The sequence below is a fragment of the Pholcus phalangioides genome, unplaced genomic scaffold, assembly GCF_987345545.1.
Source record: "Pholcus phalangioides strain wild (caught in Gottingen) unplaced genomic scaffold, Ppha-v1.0 ptg000003l_1, whole genome shotgun sequence".
NCBI lineage: Eukaryota > Metazoa > Arthropoda > Arachnida > Araneae > Pholcidae > Pholcus > Pholcus phalangioides.
The window spans coordinates 38,049,735-38,068,676 of NW_028301596.1; the positions used below are offsets into that span (position 1 = coordinate 38,049,735).

General features: G+C 39.4%; 1 protein-coding gene across 2 annotated transcripts in view; it reads right to left on the reverse strand.

The window, feature by feature from the left end:
• Nucleotides 1-4,015: 4,015 nt before the first annotated feature.
• The window catches only part of LOC149088502 (P protein-like), a 36,583-nt gene continuing 21,656 nt past the window's right edge, over nt 4,016-18,942 (reverse strand). For both annotated transcript variants that reach the window (XM_089247886.1, XM_089247892.1), the window contains 8 exons: nt 17,775-17,919; nt 12,509-12,557; nt 12,272-12,377; nt 9,287-9,414; nt 8,915-9,079; nt 8,731-8,818; nt 4,324-4,417; nt 4,016-4,205 (listed from right to left, as the gene is read on the reverse strand). In XM_089247886.1, the coding sequence (XP_089104012.1) occupies nt 4,121-4,205; nt 4,324-4,417; nt 8,731-8,818; nt 8,915-9,079; nt 9,287-9,414; nt 12,272-12,377; nt 12,509-12,557; nt 17,775-17,919 (860 nt within the window). In that variant the 3' untranslated portion in view covers nt 4,016-4,120. The remainder of the gene's footprint in view (nt 4,206-4,323; nt 4,418-8,730; nt 8,819-8,914; nt 9,080-9,286; nt 9,415-12,271; nt 12,378-12,508; nt 12,558-17,774; nt 17,920-18,942) is intronic.

Consider the following 18,942-nt stretch of genomic DNA (forward strand, 5'->3'; position numbering starts at 1 on the left):
CGTAAAACAATGGTAGCCGGCATTATGATGTAGAAAATTCCCACCAGAGTGCATCATAAAATTAAAAAATTTATATTATCGTATTCATTTTCTCTATTCATTTTTATGCTTCATACCCTTTATGCTGCGTGAATAGTCGCCCGAGGGAATTATGATATACAAGTATTTTGGAATTCCTAGCGACACAATTCAGGATGACGAAGGGCGATCAGGAAATGGAACTGATCATGGATGATTACCCCCGCCTATGATTTCAATATTCTGCATTAATCCTCGCAGTATTATAAATAAATTGAACAACCTACACGCATATATTAAAGTTTGAAAAATATTGTGACAAGGTATAAGAGTCTTAGTTCTATAGGAAAAGTATGTAGAGCATGTAAAAACCTTCAATTTTTGACCACAAACAATATAAACTTTACTACAAAGTTATGAAGGACAAAAATACTAATCTAATTACTCTGAAACTGCTTACTTCTAATGTTTATCAGTTCATCAGAAAAAAAACTGCGCAACATGTCGGTATATTTATTCAATTATAGAGTACGGAAAAACAATGAAACATTTATTCTATTTCCGTCCAACTATAAACGTAACTTATACGGCAAGTTAATTTCAACCATTCCTAAGACTACATTTATCTTGCATGTAAACATGGAAAATGAAAATTTCTACCCCGGAACTTCAAATATAAATTTTAAAACAGAAATTCAAATATTGAAAAAAATTTCGTCCGATTACGATTTTAGGGTATTTAAAAAAAAAAAAATTTTGACGGTTCTTGAGCCAATCTTTCTCAGATTCCTCGCAATTCGAGCATTTATTCGTACAATTTCTCTTTTGGGGATGAAAATGTCACTATTTCTATATCTGTGTACGTCTCAGTCTCGTTGTTTCCTTCATACACACATACATATATATGTGTACACGGAGCCACATAGATATCAACAGATTTGGCACATGTATGAGAAAAGAAAGAATGGGGGGAATCCCCCCCCCCCCACACTCTTACGGACTTAAAACCCATAAACGCTTTAGATGCGGAAAATATTGTTTGCGATTGGAATATTTTCGGAAAAAGAAAAACATTTTATATGCAGGGCAGTCGGGAAAAAGATTTTTGGACACGGACAGGAGAAGAGATCTTGTCCTTTCTTTTCAATCTACGAACAGAGGGTGAAACATCCCAACTATACTCAATGTGACGTTTGCTTATTCCGTCGACCCTCTCGTTTACTGAGATGTTGAATATCTTTTGAATAAGATACGTAAGAATGACGTTCTAGAGACGATATACACGTGTGTGTGTGTGTGTAAATAAATAAATATTTTTGGGAAATAGTATTTCTTCCCGTATTGAAATGCAGTCATGGATTCATAACAGAAAAGCTCTCTAGCGTAAGAATCACTTTCATTTCATATAAGGGAATTTTCATTTAACTGTAGTGTGTGTTTGTGAGTTTCTTTGAGTTTTTATGTCGCATTTTAAATGCACACACAAAAAAAAGATACTTTTCAACCCACACATGCTTGTCCCATGGCCCACGGGTGAAATTCGATATACGGAGTCATCCTTCGTGGTACTTAACTTTATACCTAATTTTGTAAGAAATGAAATAAGCGGCGTAATTCCAAATTACTCGAGTGACCCGCGGCACTGGCATGGACATTGATGTCCGACTGACCTTTGATTTCCTTTACCATGACAACGTCAAAGATATTCAATTATTCTAAAAGTCCTGATATACATTATGTCACATAGTTTATTTTATAAGCCCATGTTATTTTGAATTTGTGCTGCATCATGTTTTTTTTGCATGTTTTGGATAATACGCATCTGTAACATTTATGTCTTGTGATATTCGTAATATGAAGTTTGATTATATATTAGCAAATTAGCATGGTACATCGGTTGTACATGTTATTAGAAATGTGATCTGGATGGTCAGATCACATCTATCTCCTAGAGGGACAGAGCGCGGGCCATGGTTGGTCTGGAGGCACTGTCTGGGATCACTTGAGTGGGTCGCAACACAATTCCAGATCAATCACGTGACTTGCAGCGTGTTCACAAATTACCGCAGCACTATCCCAGGGCACTCAAACGACCCACGGTGCATTTACGTGATCCGCGGAGTAACTCCAGATCACTCCAGTGACCCGCGTCACGGTTCCTGATCACTTGGGTGGTCCGTGGCATAGTTCTAGAGCACTTACACGATCTGAGGCACATTTACAGATGATTTAAGTGATCCACAGTACAGTTTCAGATCACTCAAGTGGATTACTCTACTGAAAATTTATTTCCAGATCACTTAACTGACCCATGACGCAGTTACATATCACTTAGGTTACCCCTGGCACAGTGACAGATCAATTATGTGAGTTGCAGAATATTAAAAGATCACCGTGGCACAGTTTCAGAGTAAGTAATAGTCCCGTGGCACATTTACAGATCATTTAAATGAACCGCGGAACAGCTCCAGATCAATCAAGCGGTCCTCAGAACATCTACAGATCACTTACGTAACAGCCGTGCTGTTCTAAATCAATTTAGTGACCCACAACACGTTTTAAAATTAATGAACTGGCCCGCACTGCCCTAAAGGTTGGCATCTTTGCTTTAACCCTTTTTGGTACTATATCGAGGTGGAATCGTGACATCAGGGAAATATGGTACTTTATGTAATAGCCCTTGACCGGAAGGCCCCTGTGTGAATTCGGCTCTCATGGACTATTCAAAAAATAAAAGAGCTAGCATCCAGTGGCGTTCCCGATTGCTGTAGAGAGCGCTACAAAGTACGAACTGTACCAACGAAGTAGCGAAAGAAAACCTGTGAGCTGCAAAGGGTTAATCTATATACAGTCGAATCCCGTTATAACGAACTCCAAGAAACCGGAGAAAACAATTCGTTATAACGAAATTTCGTTATAGAGGAATTTCAGATTGTTTGCATTGTTCCTATGTATACTTATTAGAGGGATTAGAAAACCGTTCGTTAAAACGAGATTTTCGCTATAACGGTATTCGTTAAAACGGGATTCGACTGCATACAAAATTGATTTTCTGTATGTGTGTGTGTGCGTGCAATCTTTGAACAAATCTACAATTTTAGATCGATCGTCGCCAAATTTTGCATATATACCAAATGGGACTCGACTTGAACGATAGGCTACTTTAAAATTTCGTCAGAGCAGGGCAAAAGCCCCAAATGTGCAAAAAAACCGTCGGGCAATAATGGTTTTTGAGCCTCAACAATCACTTTCCGAACGTTTACTTTGGTTACCGTGGTTCCCTAGCAATGCGTTCCAGACGTGTATATGCATGCCTTCACAATGGTTTGTCAATTCTTTAATGCTGCAAGTGTGTATGTATAATAGTTTGTCTTTATAATGGTTTGCCACATTTTCAATCCTCCCAGTAATGAGGCAAAATCATCATCGGCATCACTGTGAGGGTCAGGCAAAGGATGATCCCCCATAGAAATCAGTGTTAAAATTTTACTGTAGCAATGCGGAAATTTAGTGAGGTTTTCCCCCCACATCAATAATTTTAAAAATTATATTGAATTCTCGACTTTTGAAATATTGAGTTCGCTTAGAGATACGAAGCTCAGGAGATTAAATATGAAGTAATTAGCCGGACCTACATTTGAGTTAGATATCCCTGCAATAACATTGATTTGGGGTCATTCAAATATTACGTCAGCATCGGGGGAGGGGCGGAGTTCGGATCTGCTGACTTTTGCTGACAAGGGGGGGGGGGTCAAAAATGGATGAAAATCTGCTTACGTAATACTTGAATGGTCCCTTTCAACTTTTTATTTGTATCTTCTCAAGCATGAAAATTAATGTCTTGGTATTGTCTTTTAATATTCAACTGACGAAAATTGGAAGCCCCGCAATTTGCTGGTCCTATAGTCACTCTCTCTCTCTCTCTCTCTCTCACACACACACACATACACAGAGCAATTTTCAGCTTTGCTAAATTAACTCGAATTTAATACCGAAATTGCAATTGAAATGAATGAGTTTATTTACATATGATGATTCTACATTTGTGTTTCCAACAGTTTCTCTCTCTCTCTCCCGAAAAACAGTCCAAATTTCTGCAAATTCAGTGCCAAGTAAGAACAACGTGGCATACAATCAGATATACCATCGCCAAACTTGTAGTGAGGATCATCACAGGAAAGCCAACCCTAAAAAAAATAAAAACTTCGTATAAACATTGACAGAAACAAAAAAAAACCGAGAGATTCATCGTGAAACTAAAATTTTCTTGGTGAGTCTTATAGCGGAACGAAAGGTATATCTCACTTGAAGAAGTCGTAGAAAGTGAAGCGGTAGCCATGTTGTTCAGCAACACCTGCGCAAACCACGTTAGCAGAAGCTCCAACGAGAGTTCCATTACCTACCCATTAATCAAGAAAAATAATATCACTTATCCACGTTGATAAAGGGATAAATAATCACTATAAATTTTAAGGTCATTCTTATACATGGGGGAGGGATCCAAAAGTCAGTTAACATTTGAAAGGAACCAGTCTTTTGTTATCAACGTTACCCAAGGAAAAGTTACAGTGAAATCTGACTGTACGATGATCACTAGAAAAAAACTCTTCCCCCACCGAAACATGTTCAACTAGATCCTCAGAACTAATAAGAACTAAATCCAAAATAGCAGTACCTCTAGTGGCTAAATGTAGATGTTGTTTACCTTGATTTCCAGAAGGCATTCGATCGGGTCCAACATGGTAAAATGTTGAAGCGTTTACACGAGATTGGAATTGGAGGCAACTTGCTGAATTGGATAGAATCGTGGTTAACAGATAGGTCGCAACGGGTTATGGTGAACGGGGAATTCTCTGGTTGGACAGACGTCACAAGTGGCTTAGGTTCCTCAGGGAAGTGTCCTTGGCCCCATACTTTTTTCACTTTTTATCGATAAACTCGATCAGGGTATCGATGGGATTACTAGCAAATTCGCAGATGATGTGAAGCTAATGGGGGTAATCGGGAATCAAAGCGATAGGGAGTCACTCCAGACCAGTCTAAACAGGATTGCAGCATGGACAAATGAATGGAGCATGACGTTTAGCTTTGATAAGTGCATGGTCGCTCATTTTGGTTCGAACAACCCACGGTTCTCTTACGAGTTGAATGGTGTCACTATCCCGGATGCAACTAGGGTCACCGATTTGGGAATTCTCATTGACGAGCGGCTTAAGTTTTCTGAACATTGTTCAGCGGTGGTCATAAAAGCGAATAGAATGCTTGGTCTCATTTTCAAAAAAGTCTCTTCACGTTCTCCTAAAGTCATTCTTCCGCTTTTTCGAGGCTTAGTTCGTCCTGGACTGGAGTATGCTGTAAGGTTTTGGAGACCATACCTACAGAGGGACATAGACTTGGTTGAAGGGGTGCAGAGAAGAGCTACGCGTGTCCTTATTGGCACACGGGGCTTGAGGTATGAAGAGAGACTTCATTTTTTGAATATGTTTACACTGGATGAACGCAGGTGTCGAGGAGATATGATCGAAGTGTTCAAAATTTTCAATGGGATGGATAGGATGGACCATGAACACACCATGAGTACACCGCCAATCAACCGCTTTTACAAGGGGACACCAGTATCGATTGGTGAGGGACAATGCAAGGTTATGGTGTCGCAGGGAATTTTTCTCTAATAGGGTTGTTAATAAATGGAATAGCTTACCCCCGGAGGTAGTAAATTGTAGCACAATTGACACGTTTAAAAAGAAATACGATAAACATGTTGGGGTAAATCGAGAAGCGATCCATTCTTAGAATAAGACAACCATAAGTATTCTTTATGGGCATTGTATAATATTTTATCATGTGTATATATTGTTTACAATTTGTGTGAATTGTATTTTCAATTGGGTTGCTGTATTTTTGAAATATATGACATCCATACTTTTATGGGCATCTTTTTCTCAGCCACCTCGTTGGGCATTTTGCCTGTTGTGGCGCTGTATTTGTATTTGTATTTGAAAGTTCAATTTAATTCACGGAACAATGTTCGTCAGAGTGATAGAGAAATTGTCACTCATCGATCATTTTCGTCACACCGCGGTCATTTACTGCACAGCAGCTAGTTAGCCCGGGACCTACAAATTATTGCCGATTCCGAACGGCAGCTTTTTTTTTATACTCACCCAGAGGTTGGTGCGCTGAACCCTCGGTATGGGACTCCCTGCTGTAGCAATCTTTTTCTGTGGGTCATGCCGCCGTTTCTGTTGTAACCCTGTGTTAGGAAAGTTTCTGACAAGGACGAACCGTGTATCGAACACACAATACTTATAAATATCCTTTTGTAAAATTGACACACATGGTGGAAATTACGTGGGGTTCTATTCAAATCTTGAAAAGACCATTACGAAAATGGTCAACAGATGGCGCTGAATAGATTTTTTTTGTTTTAAGTCTATCTTTAATTCATTTTTACTAACAGATGAATTGTAATGCTAATTCTCTCGTTTTTTGCTATTAGATGAAGCGCTACCTGTCTGCGATTTTTGTAATTATTGTTTGAGGTTCCAATAAAAAAAACCCCATGTCGTTTCCAGCACGTGTATCAATTTCCATCCCTCTACGTACATTATTTTGTAAATTATTGAACTTTAAATGTTAACTGACTTTTGGATCACCCTGTCCTTAGGTGGATCAAACATAACCCGGAACTTCATTTCAAAAGGGTTGAGTGTAAGTAGATTACCCTCTAATGGGGGTGCTCAACCTTTAAGTGAGAGTACGGGTCATTTCATTGGTTTGTAAACGTGTCGCGGGTCACTTGAGTGCTCTGGAAGTGTACTCACGCATTTGTAAATATGCTGCGGGCCAAGGAAAAACATTAAGTGTCCCGTCTTTGAAAGTATACGCCGAATGCTGCGGGTCACTTTAATGGTGTGGGTGTGTGTGCCGCTGTACAATTAAGTGATCTGAAAATGTGTTGTCGGCGAATTGAGTGTTCTGGAATCGTGCCACAGGTAACTCAAGTAATATGTACATGTGCCGCTGGCAGCTCGAATGATCTGCAATTGTGACACAGGCCATTCAAGTGAAGAGGAACTGCATCCCGAGTCACTCTCTTAAGTGATCTGGGAATGTGCCGCTTGGTTCATTTTTACAAAATTAGGCCTGAGGTCGTGGGGCACATCAGATGACTCCAAGAGCCACATTTGGCCGCATTCTCGAAGAGTTACTGATGGCTAATTAGGATGTTTGCAATGTCTTACCTCTTCTTTTCGTCTACAGTACAGGTAACTCGTATCTATACCCAGTAGCGTAATAAGCGATCAAGAGATACATACATCCATTACGCAACGCATTATTATTAATGTTCTGGCTAAAGAGGATGTAAAATCGTCTGAAATGTTCAGGAGCCTCTACGCACAGTTCAAAGCACACACTCTCCAAAACTCAAGTTGCATGATTGGCATAAATGTTTTTCACCAAAAACCAACTCTGGCCATATCGTTATATTGCAATTTACTGCCGTTAATGAGTTGGGTTGGAAATAAAGGCACACCATCTATCGGTGGTCATCTCAAGCACGTTAGGGGAAAAAAACATTGTTATCTACATTCTTCGCCTGACCTGGAAACTGACGGCAACTTTCACGCAGGCAGACTAGCATCTTGCGCCACCGCGCCAATCAGGCTCCGCGGAGCACCGGTTTAGAACCGCTGGGCTGGAGCATGGAGTAAAAAGTCTTCTAATTGGTTTCTTTGTGCCATTCTTCTCCACGACAATACCAGGCCACACTGCTACATTAGCCATTGAAAAGCTGAAGGGATGATTCCCTCGTTATTTCTGGAACACCCTTCCTATAGTTGCCCCTGCGACTTTCTTTCTTTTAAACCGAGCACACCTCAGGTCTATCGCCATGGGCAATTTACTATCTATTGAGTTGTCCCGGAAGTGTAAATGTGTGTGCCTAACAGTCTGAGTTCACATATAGTGTTGTGCCTGATTTTTCAGTGGTGCCATCTATATTTCAGAAATAAGGTGAGTGTGAAGTGTGATGATTGAATGTTTGTACCGTTGTTAGGTCCACCCTGTGACTGTCATTTGTTTGGACAGCTTAAAGAGGCATTGAGGGAACAGTGATTCGAGGAGGATGCCGTAGTGGAGGAGCTTTCGGAGTTGCGTCGAATCCCGTTTTAACGAATACCGTTATAGCGAAAATCTCGTTCTAACGAATTTACTAATCCCTCAGAGAAGTTTACATATTGACATTTTTAAATAACCTGGAATTCCTTTATAACGAAGTGATTTCTACGGTCTCTTGGAGTTCGCTATAACGGGATTCTACTGTATAACCCTACTTTCTTCGAGAAAGGAAATCCGGGGAAAAACTGCCAATTCGTTGGAAAAATACATTTCAAAATCTGGAGATTACAGTTGAATCCCGTTATAAAGAACGCCAAGAGACCGGAAGAATCACTTCGTTACAACGAAATTTCGTTATAAAGGAATTCTAGGCATTGTTCTTTTGTAAACTTATTTGAGGGATTAGAAAAAAGTTCGTTAAAACGAGATTTTCGCTACAACGGTATTCGTCAAAACGGGATTCGACTATATTTAGAAAAATAATTTCTTACTTTTGTATCTTTGTATTCCTTTGAAAATTTGTTTTAAAATAATTCCGGCTCATATTTGATTCCCCCCACCCTGTATAAATTTGGCAATTGAAATACAAACCTCCAAAGCAAGCACCGAAAGCGAGGGCATACACCAATGGCGTCAACGGCAAGTTCAGACTGACGGACAGCTCTGTAACTATTTTGACCTGCAAAGAAAGAGTATTATACTCGTATATTGCGATCGAACGTCTCATATGTTTTCACCAATATCGTTTGTGTGAATCCAACTATAACATTATTACCATGACTGTAGTGAAAGGGATGTTGTCGATGATCGACGACGCGATCGCCGATATCCACAGTATGAGAATAATGGCCACCGCCAGTCTCTGTTCTTCTCCGACGGAGCTGATAACACTCTGCGTCCATTGTCCTATATACAGCAGCAGTTTCAGTTGAGATAAAGCCTGCGAAATAATGTATCGTAAAAGGTCGGTTCATTTACAACTTTCCACATGACACGTTCCATGGTACTCAAATACGACTGTCGGTATTGACAATGACGTGTCGAAATCATTTATGGACGAGGCAAATGATTTCTATTAAGCCTGAATGGACCTTTTAGTCAAAAAATTCGTAGACCATGATGCATCGTGATATACATATATACGCACCTCCATCACAACAAAAAGAGCCGCAAAAAAGAGTAAAGTTGACCATTCGACTCTGCTGAAAACGCTCTCCAACTCGTCGAAATCTGCCAGGATAAGTAGAATTATGGCTCCAAGTATTGCGGTCCAACCTGGAACCAAGAAATGAATGCTATACAAGGCATTATTAACATTCAGTGTTACTAAGGGTAAGTTTAATGACCCCACCCGGGGCCTCCTATAATAATAATATATATAAATCTTATACTATGATTTTTTTAACGAAAATATATCTGTACTGCATACATGGTTCACGGAATCTTCGCCCCCGACATTTCGCCTGTCCTGACAATATGAGCGACCCGGTGAGTGACCATATTAGTGATGTAGAAATTGGACATTTTCCCTGATATTTCGCCTGCCGTGACTGTATGAAAGAACATATGAATGATGGTACAAGTGATTAACCAAGTGAGTGACCGTATGGGTAACCAAGTGAGTGACCGTATGGGTAACCAAGTGAGCTGGACATTTATCCGTGGCAATTAAACGGCCCTGATCGTATAAATGACCGTAAGAGTAAACATGTGAATGATGGTGTGAGTGACCGTATGAATGATTAAGTAAGTTGAACATTTAGCCCCCGATGGTATTTTGTGCCTTGACCGTGTGAGTGACCAAGTGAGTGACCCTATGAGTGATCAAGTGAACTGGAAATTTACTCCTTTCTCATTTCACCTGCCCTGACCGTATAAGCGATGGTATAAATGACCATATATGTGAACAGATGATTGACGGTGAGAATGACCATGTAAGTGACCGTATGAGTGATAAAGTGAGTTTGACATCTACTTGTGACACTTTGCCTGCCCTGACCAAGTGAGTGACACTGTGAGTGATCAAGTGAGTTGAACATATACTTCCTGACATTTCACCTGCCCTAACCGCATGAGCAATGGTATGAGTGACCGTATAGTGAACATATGAATGAGATTCTAAGTTATTTTATATCGGTAGACATTTATCGATTGGTATTTTACCTGCCCTGACCGTGTGAGTGACCCTAGAAATGACCGCAGGAGTAACTAAGTGTGTGACCACAGGAGTAACATGTGTGAACATGTGTGAATTTGTGTATTACAAGTTTTTGTGAAATAAAAAAAAAAGTTGATTTTTTGGCGCTTTCCGCCAGGTGGACGGCCGCATAACCACTGTGTTGATCTCTTTCTTTACTCTCTTTCAAACCGAGCACAACTCCGGTCTCTATCGCCATGACAATTTACTACCGATTGGGTTGTGTCGGAAGTGTAAGTATGCGTATCTAAGTCTGACTGTGTATATAGCGCTACGTGTGAATTTTTAGTGCTGCCATCTATACTACAAATCTTGAATTAAGTGTAATTAGTGAATGTTTGTGCCGTTGTAGGCATGTTGCTCTCTGCGACGAGACTTTTTAACGGTGAGATCGGCTTGCGTTTGCGTTTCGTAGTTGGGAACCGCAGAAAACCAACTTCAGCCGACCACCACTGTGGTGACTGTGGGATTCGAAATCGGGTCCTCGAAATGCGAGTTCGTCACTACGACCACTCGACCACCACAGTGGCAAGAAAATACGTTGACTGCATCCTTGCTGTTAAAGGAAGCATGTCTGAAATTCCACGCATGAGTGTAGACACAAATGCAAACCGGTCGCCCCCCCCCCCCCATCCTTGAAAAAAATCTTGCCAGAACGAATGGCAGAGAGAAAGACCTTACATCATTTGGATTTGAATTGCGCTCATAAGAATATTCATTCATCGCTAGTTTCGTCTGTAGATGAAGGATGGCAGCACCTGAAAACTTACATATACGAAACCTACATTATGTATCTTACTGCCAAAACCCGAAGTGCTGTCAATTCGCGACGGGGTCGGCCATTTCGCATTTTGGCCAAAGTCCGAATTGCACAAGTGATTCGGACTTTGACTGGCCATTTTGGACACCCTCGGCCAAACTCTATGTGCTGATGGGAGACAGCCGGGTGGGAGCAAAATGCATTTTTGTTTTTAATCGCCAAAGTGGGATACATGTCTATATATAGCAGCTGTATTGGATTAGCTCTATGTGACGAGAGGAAAAAATAGTGAAATTTGTGACAAAAAACTAACTGTAAAAATAATTACATAAACAAATTTCGGGGAGAAAAAATTGATTACCGCATCGTGACTGCGATTTGATAGCCTGCCCTAACTAACGTGGACGTAATTACAGTCGAATCCCGTTATAACGAACGCCAAGGGACCGGAGGAATCACTTCGTTAAAACTAAATTTCGTTATAAAGGAATTCCAAGTTACGCAGCATTGTTCCCATGTAAACTTATATGGGGGATTGAAAAAGTGTTCGTTAAAACGAGATTTTCGCTATAACGGTATTCGTTAAAACGGGATTCGACTGTATCACGAAGAAATACGTCAACTTCACGATGTATTACAAATCATATCTTTTGTTTCGGACTTTGGCCAGGGATCATCGGCAACTTTGCAAACTGGCCGACCAATGTCAGAATTTCGGACATTAGCCGGGTCAATATTCAACGAAATTGGCTAATTCGCGAAGTGACCGACCCCGTCGCGGATTGACCAGTCTCGGGCCTTAGCAGTAACATATACACAGTAGATACCGTTTTGAGCGGAATTGGTTGTGTGAACACGAAATAAGTTAGGAGTCATTCAAGTATTACGTCAGCATCGGAGGGGGTTTTGGATTTGCTGACTTTTGATGGCAAGGGAGAGGGGGGGTTTGAAGGTTGCTTACGTCATCAACCACCCCCTTTTTGAAGATATGAAATATTCTAAGCTGCTGACGAAATTTTGCTGACAGGGAGGAGGGGGTGTCAGTGTTTTGCTGACTTTTGCTGACAAGGGGGGGGGGTGAAAAATGGCTGAAAATCTGCTTACGTAATACTTGAATGGCCCCTTATTGACTACTTATTCTAATTGTTTTTTTATAAAATCGAAACTTTCCTTACCCAGGCTCAGTTCAATTTCAGGAATAGATTGAAGGAAGAACAATATTATAACGACGCCAATAACTACCAGAGACTTGATCAGAAGTGGCCCGTCTTTGATTTTATACTGGGAAAAAAAAGAAAAACCATAACACACACACATTACACACACTACATTAAATTACTTTAAGGCATTTTATTGCATCAAGGGAAACTTAGCCGATCCAATAATAATGCTGAAAATGATCCTATACTCACCGTATCGCTGAGCTCTTTCAAGTTTTCTCGGAAATGCTGACTGGATACCCTGGAAAAATGGCATTTCTACGTATTGGTTAAATAGAATATTTTGTAAGAAAATCAAACTTTAAGCTGTAATAACCCAACCATAGCTCCGTCTCTGTCTCGGTTTGAGCTTGCTATATTGGAGAAAGAGGTCAGCGGTTGAAGAGCAGACGTCTTCAACCGCGGGGCCACATCTGATGTTTCAGCCAGGCCTACGGGTCTAACTATTCGTATAGCTACGAAATTTTTAGTACAATACACTCTCTATTATATGCAGGGTGATTCTGAAAAGATGGGAAAAAACTTTAAGAGGTGATAGCACACACACACACACACACACACACACACACACACACACCAATACAAACAATTGTCATCAAAGCATGCATGGGTCTGAACATGAAACACACAAACGAAATAGCGCGTTTCGATACAGCCGCTCGCGAACGTTAAAACGGCATTCCTGTTGAAATTTATCGGGAGAAAAAAGAATACTCATGCTCATGCATGCAAATATAACCTGGGGAAGAAAAAAGAAACCGTATGCAAATCTGCGCCCCAGTGAATAAAAGGCGAGGACGCCATCCCTGGAAAGTTATTCCAGCCTGCAACCGTTCAAACAGTTGTAACGTACGGGACAATGGCGCACTTCAGTAATACTGAAAAAGCAGACATGCATTTCAGTATGAAAATACTTAGCGTATATCCTCAGCTTACATTTGCATGGTGTGTGTTCTTTTTCTCCCGATAAATTTCTACGGGAAATGCCGTTTTAACATTTGCGGAGAGGCCGTTTCGAAAAACGCTAGCGCGTTTGCGTTTCATGTTAGACGATTGTTTGATGACAATTGTTTGTATTGGTGTGTACTATCACCTCTCAAAGTTTTTCCCATCTTTTCTGAATCACCCTGTATTGTACCAGTATCTCATTGTCGGCCCGAGTGGTAAGATGCACATCTACCACCATGAAAAGGTTACCGTCAGGTCCTCTGGTCAAATCCGGGGGGAAGAACGTAGATAACAAGTTCTTCGCTTGCTGAACCTGGGGTGATTCCTCCCTACAGATGGCGCCTTCATTTCCGACCCAACTCGATCGGTAGAAAATTGCTGTATGGCGATATGATCGGAGTTGGTGTGCGGTAAAGTAGTACCATGGATGCCCCCTGCGGATATGAGGCCGTGCCTGGATAGGCACTAGGGCTCATCCGTGGAAACTGCTCTGCCCTGAAGCACATGGAAGCAGACTTGTGACGGATTCCCCAGGAACACGAATCACAGCCTCTTTCAATGCTATGGAATTTTGAAGCTTAATATTAGCAAGTATATTTACAGTCGAATCCCGTTTTAACGAATACCGTTATAGTCAAAATCTTGTTTTAACGAACACTTTTCCAATCCTCCAAATAAGTTTACATAGGAACTAGCTAGGTAACCTGGAATTCCTTTATAACGGAATTTCGTTTTAACCCTCCGAGGATCACAGAAGATTCACAAAATGGTTTGAAAAAAAACACTTCACCTTCAACAAAATGTTTTCAAAAGTGGCCAGCTAGAAAATGCTTTCCCCCCTTCTGCTCTGCAGGACATCGAGCAAGGGGTGCTAGAGATTTGACTGAAGTGGCATTTGTGTAACGCCCACTTAATGCCTCTATTCTTTAGGCTGAACAATAGTGTACCTCTGGATTTTTGTCGAACCTGCTCAATCGTACTGACAGAGTAGAGAGTTACTTACTTGTTCCGGTTTAACTATTCAGAAATATAGATGAGGAAAATATGCTGAAAAATTTTTGTATTTTAAGTGTTCTGCATATGAGATAATTTACAGTTTAGGTGTTAAAAAAATAAAGGAGGAAAAGTGTGTATAGATCTTGAACATATAATTTATACTTGATTTTTTTTTTTAGATCATCAATCTATTTTAGGGGTTCTTATCGCATCGGCTTCACAAATGGGTTGTACAAATCCATCTGAATTATAAATATACCTTATATTTGCTGTTCCACTAATTTCACAAATAATGAAAATCGAACATTTTGTTTTGTATAGGTGTGTACAAACTTTTTTTATAGGCGTTTGTATTGTTATTTAATAGGCGCTTTCAGATACAAATATAAGGCTTTTAAAGTTGATCATTCTGTTGAATTTGTGTTACGGCTAAAAAAAGTCAAAAAACTCCAATTTAATTTAATGCCATGTCATTTCCGTTTTTAAGACTCGACATTTTTAGTTCGGTGTTTCTTTATGAACCCAAGGACCACTGAAATGTCTCATACAAATTTTCGGACCACATGTGTCTCCTATTACGGGACATTCCTGTAATTTTTGTTCTGATTATTTTTTTTATGCAAATTGTTCCGTTTTTTTCAACGAGGCTTTATTTAAATTTGTAAATTTACTGAAGTCGTGAATGCACAGACACGCATTCATGTTGCAAGGGGTACTATAGTTATTAAAATATAAAATTTAACTTTCTATACGGACATACTATGCCCAAAAATTCAACAAGAAAGTTGTTGCCCTTTATAAGATAGATTATTATAAGATATTATTACAAGATAGATTATAATTTATATGTTTTTATCATTATAACATTATTTTCATTTAATTTAATTCCTCCCATCAAGTACGGGAAAAACTGATAAGTGGTTGAATTTGGGGATATTTCTGCATGATTTCTTCCATATTTATGTTATTTATCAAATACATTCGGGAATTATGCTTAATCACTGATAAAAGTGATAAATGTAGGAAAATTAATTTATTTTATACCTACGCGATTGGTGATTACGCATAATAACTGGCGATTATGGGTAATCACTGATTTTTCATATTTACTGCAACATATATACATGAGTTCATACCATTCTCACAAAATGAGTTTTGATAGCTTTTCAATGTATTATTATTATTAAGTATTTTCTCTAACATACAGATGTGGGGTAAACGAAGTACTTGAAATTTATAATGAATATAAGAAAGACAATTGAAGTAGTAATTATTAAATTTGTGAATTGAACCGATAGTAGAAAAATAAAAGAATGAGAAAAAGTCCCCATAAAAATACAGTAGGCAACAAAAATTCCGTAAAATGTTCCGCATTGCAAGGCATGGAGAACTAGCGACACATTTGCAATATTAATAATATTCTCGCATATTTCTCGAGGATTTCTTGCATTAAGTTTGCAGCAGTTCATATTACATCATTTATGTCTTCTTCTTCCGACTCGGAAACGGATTATGTTAGATGATTCATTTTCCGAGCTTGATAAAAAAGCTCTTCTTTGTCACTCATTTTTTTTTTTACATTGTTTCAATATTGTCGCAAGTTAAAATGAAGGTGATGAAGCAGTCAATTGATTATAGGCAACTGAATAACCGTTTTTGAGATAGTTTCTTGTCAGGAAAGAAAGAATTTCAGGAAGAGGGATTTAGAGGGGAAAGGAAAATCTTTATCTCTTTTCACTTGTACTGATGTTACGTTTCTTTCAAACTTGCTAGTAGAATGAATAGGAATGTAGGAATGTATTTTGTACAGGTAATACGGGGTATTTATCTGTATTTGAAGAATGGTCTGCTTATCTCAACGCAAAGCTAATAAAGCTGAATAAATTCCTAAAAATTATGTTGAACCCCCTCCCCGTGAACTTCCGTATCTCTGCTCATTACTATGTGCAGGATTACAAGAAAAATAAATCTGAGATCAAAGGATCCACCTCTGAACACTTTGTCACCGATGTTCAAATGATGAATTTTTTTCACAGAGTAATTTCTCAATCACAAACGAAAAACTTATTCTTTACGGTCACTCTTCTTTTACGGACAAGTTGTTTTGTTCCGCAGGGTGTCCGCAAGAGAGGGGATTCACACTGTATTTCATTCATAAACAGATGCAGGCGCTTCGAACGAGGGGGAGGGGGCGTGTTTTCCTCCTCCACCATCCGCCTATGATAATACAGATTTATTTTTGGATAAACGGAGGGCGGTAGGGCAAAGGGGCAGGGAGGCTGACCCGTGCACCGACCCCCCCCCCCCCAAGCCCATTAAAAATTAGGAAAAAGAAATTATACAGTGAAACTCCTCTAAGACGACAAGTTAGCCGCTGATCGCATACAGAGGTGGCCGCGAAATAGGGGTTATTTTTGTATTATGTCTATGGAGCCTATTTTCCGTTCCGAGAAAAACTGCCCGCAAAGGGTAAGTTGGCCAGAGAATAGGGTTGGCGCCTATGAAAGTTTCACTAAATTTTTGTAAAAAAAAAGAAATATCAAAAGAAAATACTCTTTATATGTTATATTTACCAATTTCTGTTAATATAAATGCTTTTTGAAGGGTAGTAACTCAGAATTTCTTAGGAAGAAAATTTTTGTGCCCCCCCCCCCCTCCCCGTCTTTTATGCCTCTCCCGATAGTTGATCCTGCATACGCCACTCGGTAGAGGCGACCAGTCCCCTCTGTTTCCGCTCATGATTTTATTGCTCTGCTATAGGTATTTAATTTTCAATTGCAATACACAATTATTGAAAGGTTGCATAAAATTTCTATGATAAACACAACGTTTAATAAAAATTGGCGACATTGATAAATTGACAGAATGAAATATGCTACAGTCTATCAAGGCCTTTTACAAGAAAATCTGTTTCCCTTTGTTGACGGGAATTATCTGATATCCAAGAATGCTTTTATTTCACTGCTGAGTTCCTAATACCTTCCCAACCCAAAGTAGTCTTCGTGATAATCCTCGAAGAAAACCGATTTCAAACAACACTCAATTGTTCATTTGTGTTCGTCTATGCATGAGTATTTGTGTTATCAATGTGTAGGAAGGTACATGTGCCCCAGGACTCTTCTTTTCCCGTGTCCTTTTATTTTAGAGATCTTCAAGTGAGGGGCAGTCTGAAAGATTAAAAATGGAGAAAGGAAAGGGGTGTATGACATTTAAGTATTAGTGTCCGGTGCAATACAAAAGATATGGGGGAAGGAACTGGTTTTCTCCGACGCAGATGTGCGTTGCTGGCACTTTCGAAGCCATTTTTGGTGAACGCATATGTGAGTTGCTGCCCCTTTTGGTACACTAGAGTTTTGACTCACATATGCGTCGCGGCCCCTCAGCTGGTTAACGAAGTGATTCTTGCGGTCTCTTGGCGTTCGTTATAACGGGATTCGACTGTATTTGCTGTATATATATGGATATCACATGACTATATAATTGCGACCAAAATGTTTTTTTTGCTCGAACTTACTTGGCGTCATAAAGCTGTTTTCTCAAGAGCGTTTCCAGGGCAGTAACTTTCTTTTCAAGAATAGCTCTCACAGTATCCTCATCTTTGGAGTATCCTGAGAGGGAATGGAAAGCTTTCTTCCATACTTCAATCTCGTGCTTCATTTCTGCCGATATGTTTAATATAAGGGGGAAAAAGATTATACATGGAGGTATAAATGCTCACACACAGGGAAAAATAACTTCTATAACTAGGACTCTAAATCAAAGACTCCCATAACGATGGCACCCCCCCCCCCCCCTCCGCTAGTAGAAAATCCTAGACGGTCCCTGAGAATTCTTTTTTCCATCAGCCCCTCTATAGCTAATAATAGTCATCATATAAAGGAACGGCAATGACCCCTCACAGTCTCAAGGGGGGTTTGCCTTAACCCCCCCCCCTTCACATACAAGCCTTTGGCAACGAATTTGGATGATATTTATGTGATGAATCGGCGATAAATCTGGTAACCTTGTCCTAACCTAATCGCTCGTTAGAAAAAGGAAAAAGAAGGGGGAGAGAGAAAATAGTAGAAAAGGGAAAACAGTGTAATAGATAAGTAGATAAGGGGAGTATACAGTAGATTTCTTTTTTCACCCTCACTCTACGTGTTCTCTTTCGCTTTTACATCTAGATGGGAAGATACATTATACGTGGGGGAAAAAATCACTCCAACAGCAGTACATAATAATGCAACACACCAAAAAATTTTAATAAAATCAACAAATTGTAGTATCAAAATGCGGTTTACGCTAAAGTGTACATTATGGAGAGAGCTTTCAAGAGAGCTCAGATGAAAAACTCAAATTAATCACTGAATATTTCGAAAAATTTAAACCCTATGAATATATCATGTACATGGAATACAAACTAGCGCTGAAATCTCAGTTTCATTGACATCAGCTATTGTCCAGCTTCTAAATCATATTGCCAAATGTTTTGAATTAATTTCATTCTTTGTAAATTTCAATATCTTTTAACCTGCATGCCGTCATTTTTTTTTTTCAAACAAGGTATGACCGTATTTAGGTATTTGTAACCTCTATTAAGGCTGTTAAGAATGAGTATGGAACTGTTGAAATGAGAAACCATAACTGCATACCGTGAATTACAGTAATTATCTAACTAATAGCATTTGAATGGATTGTAT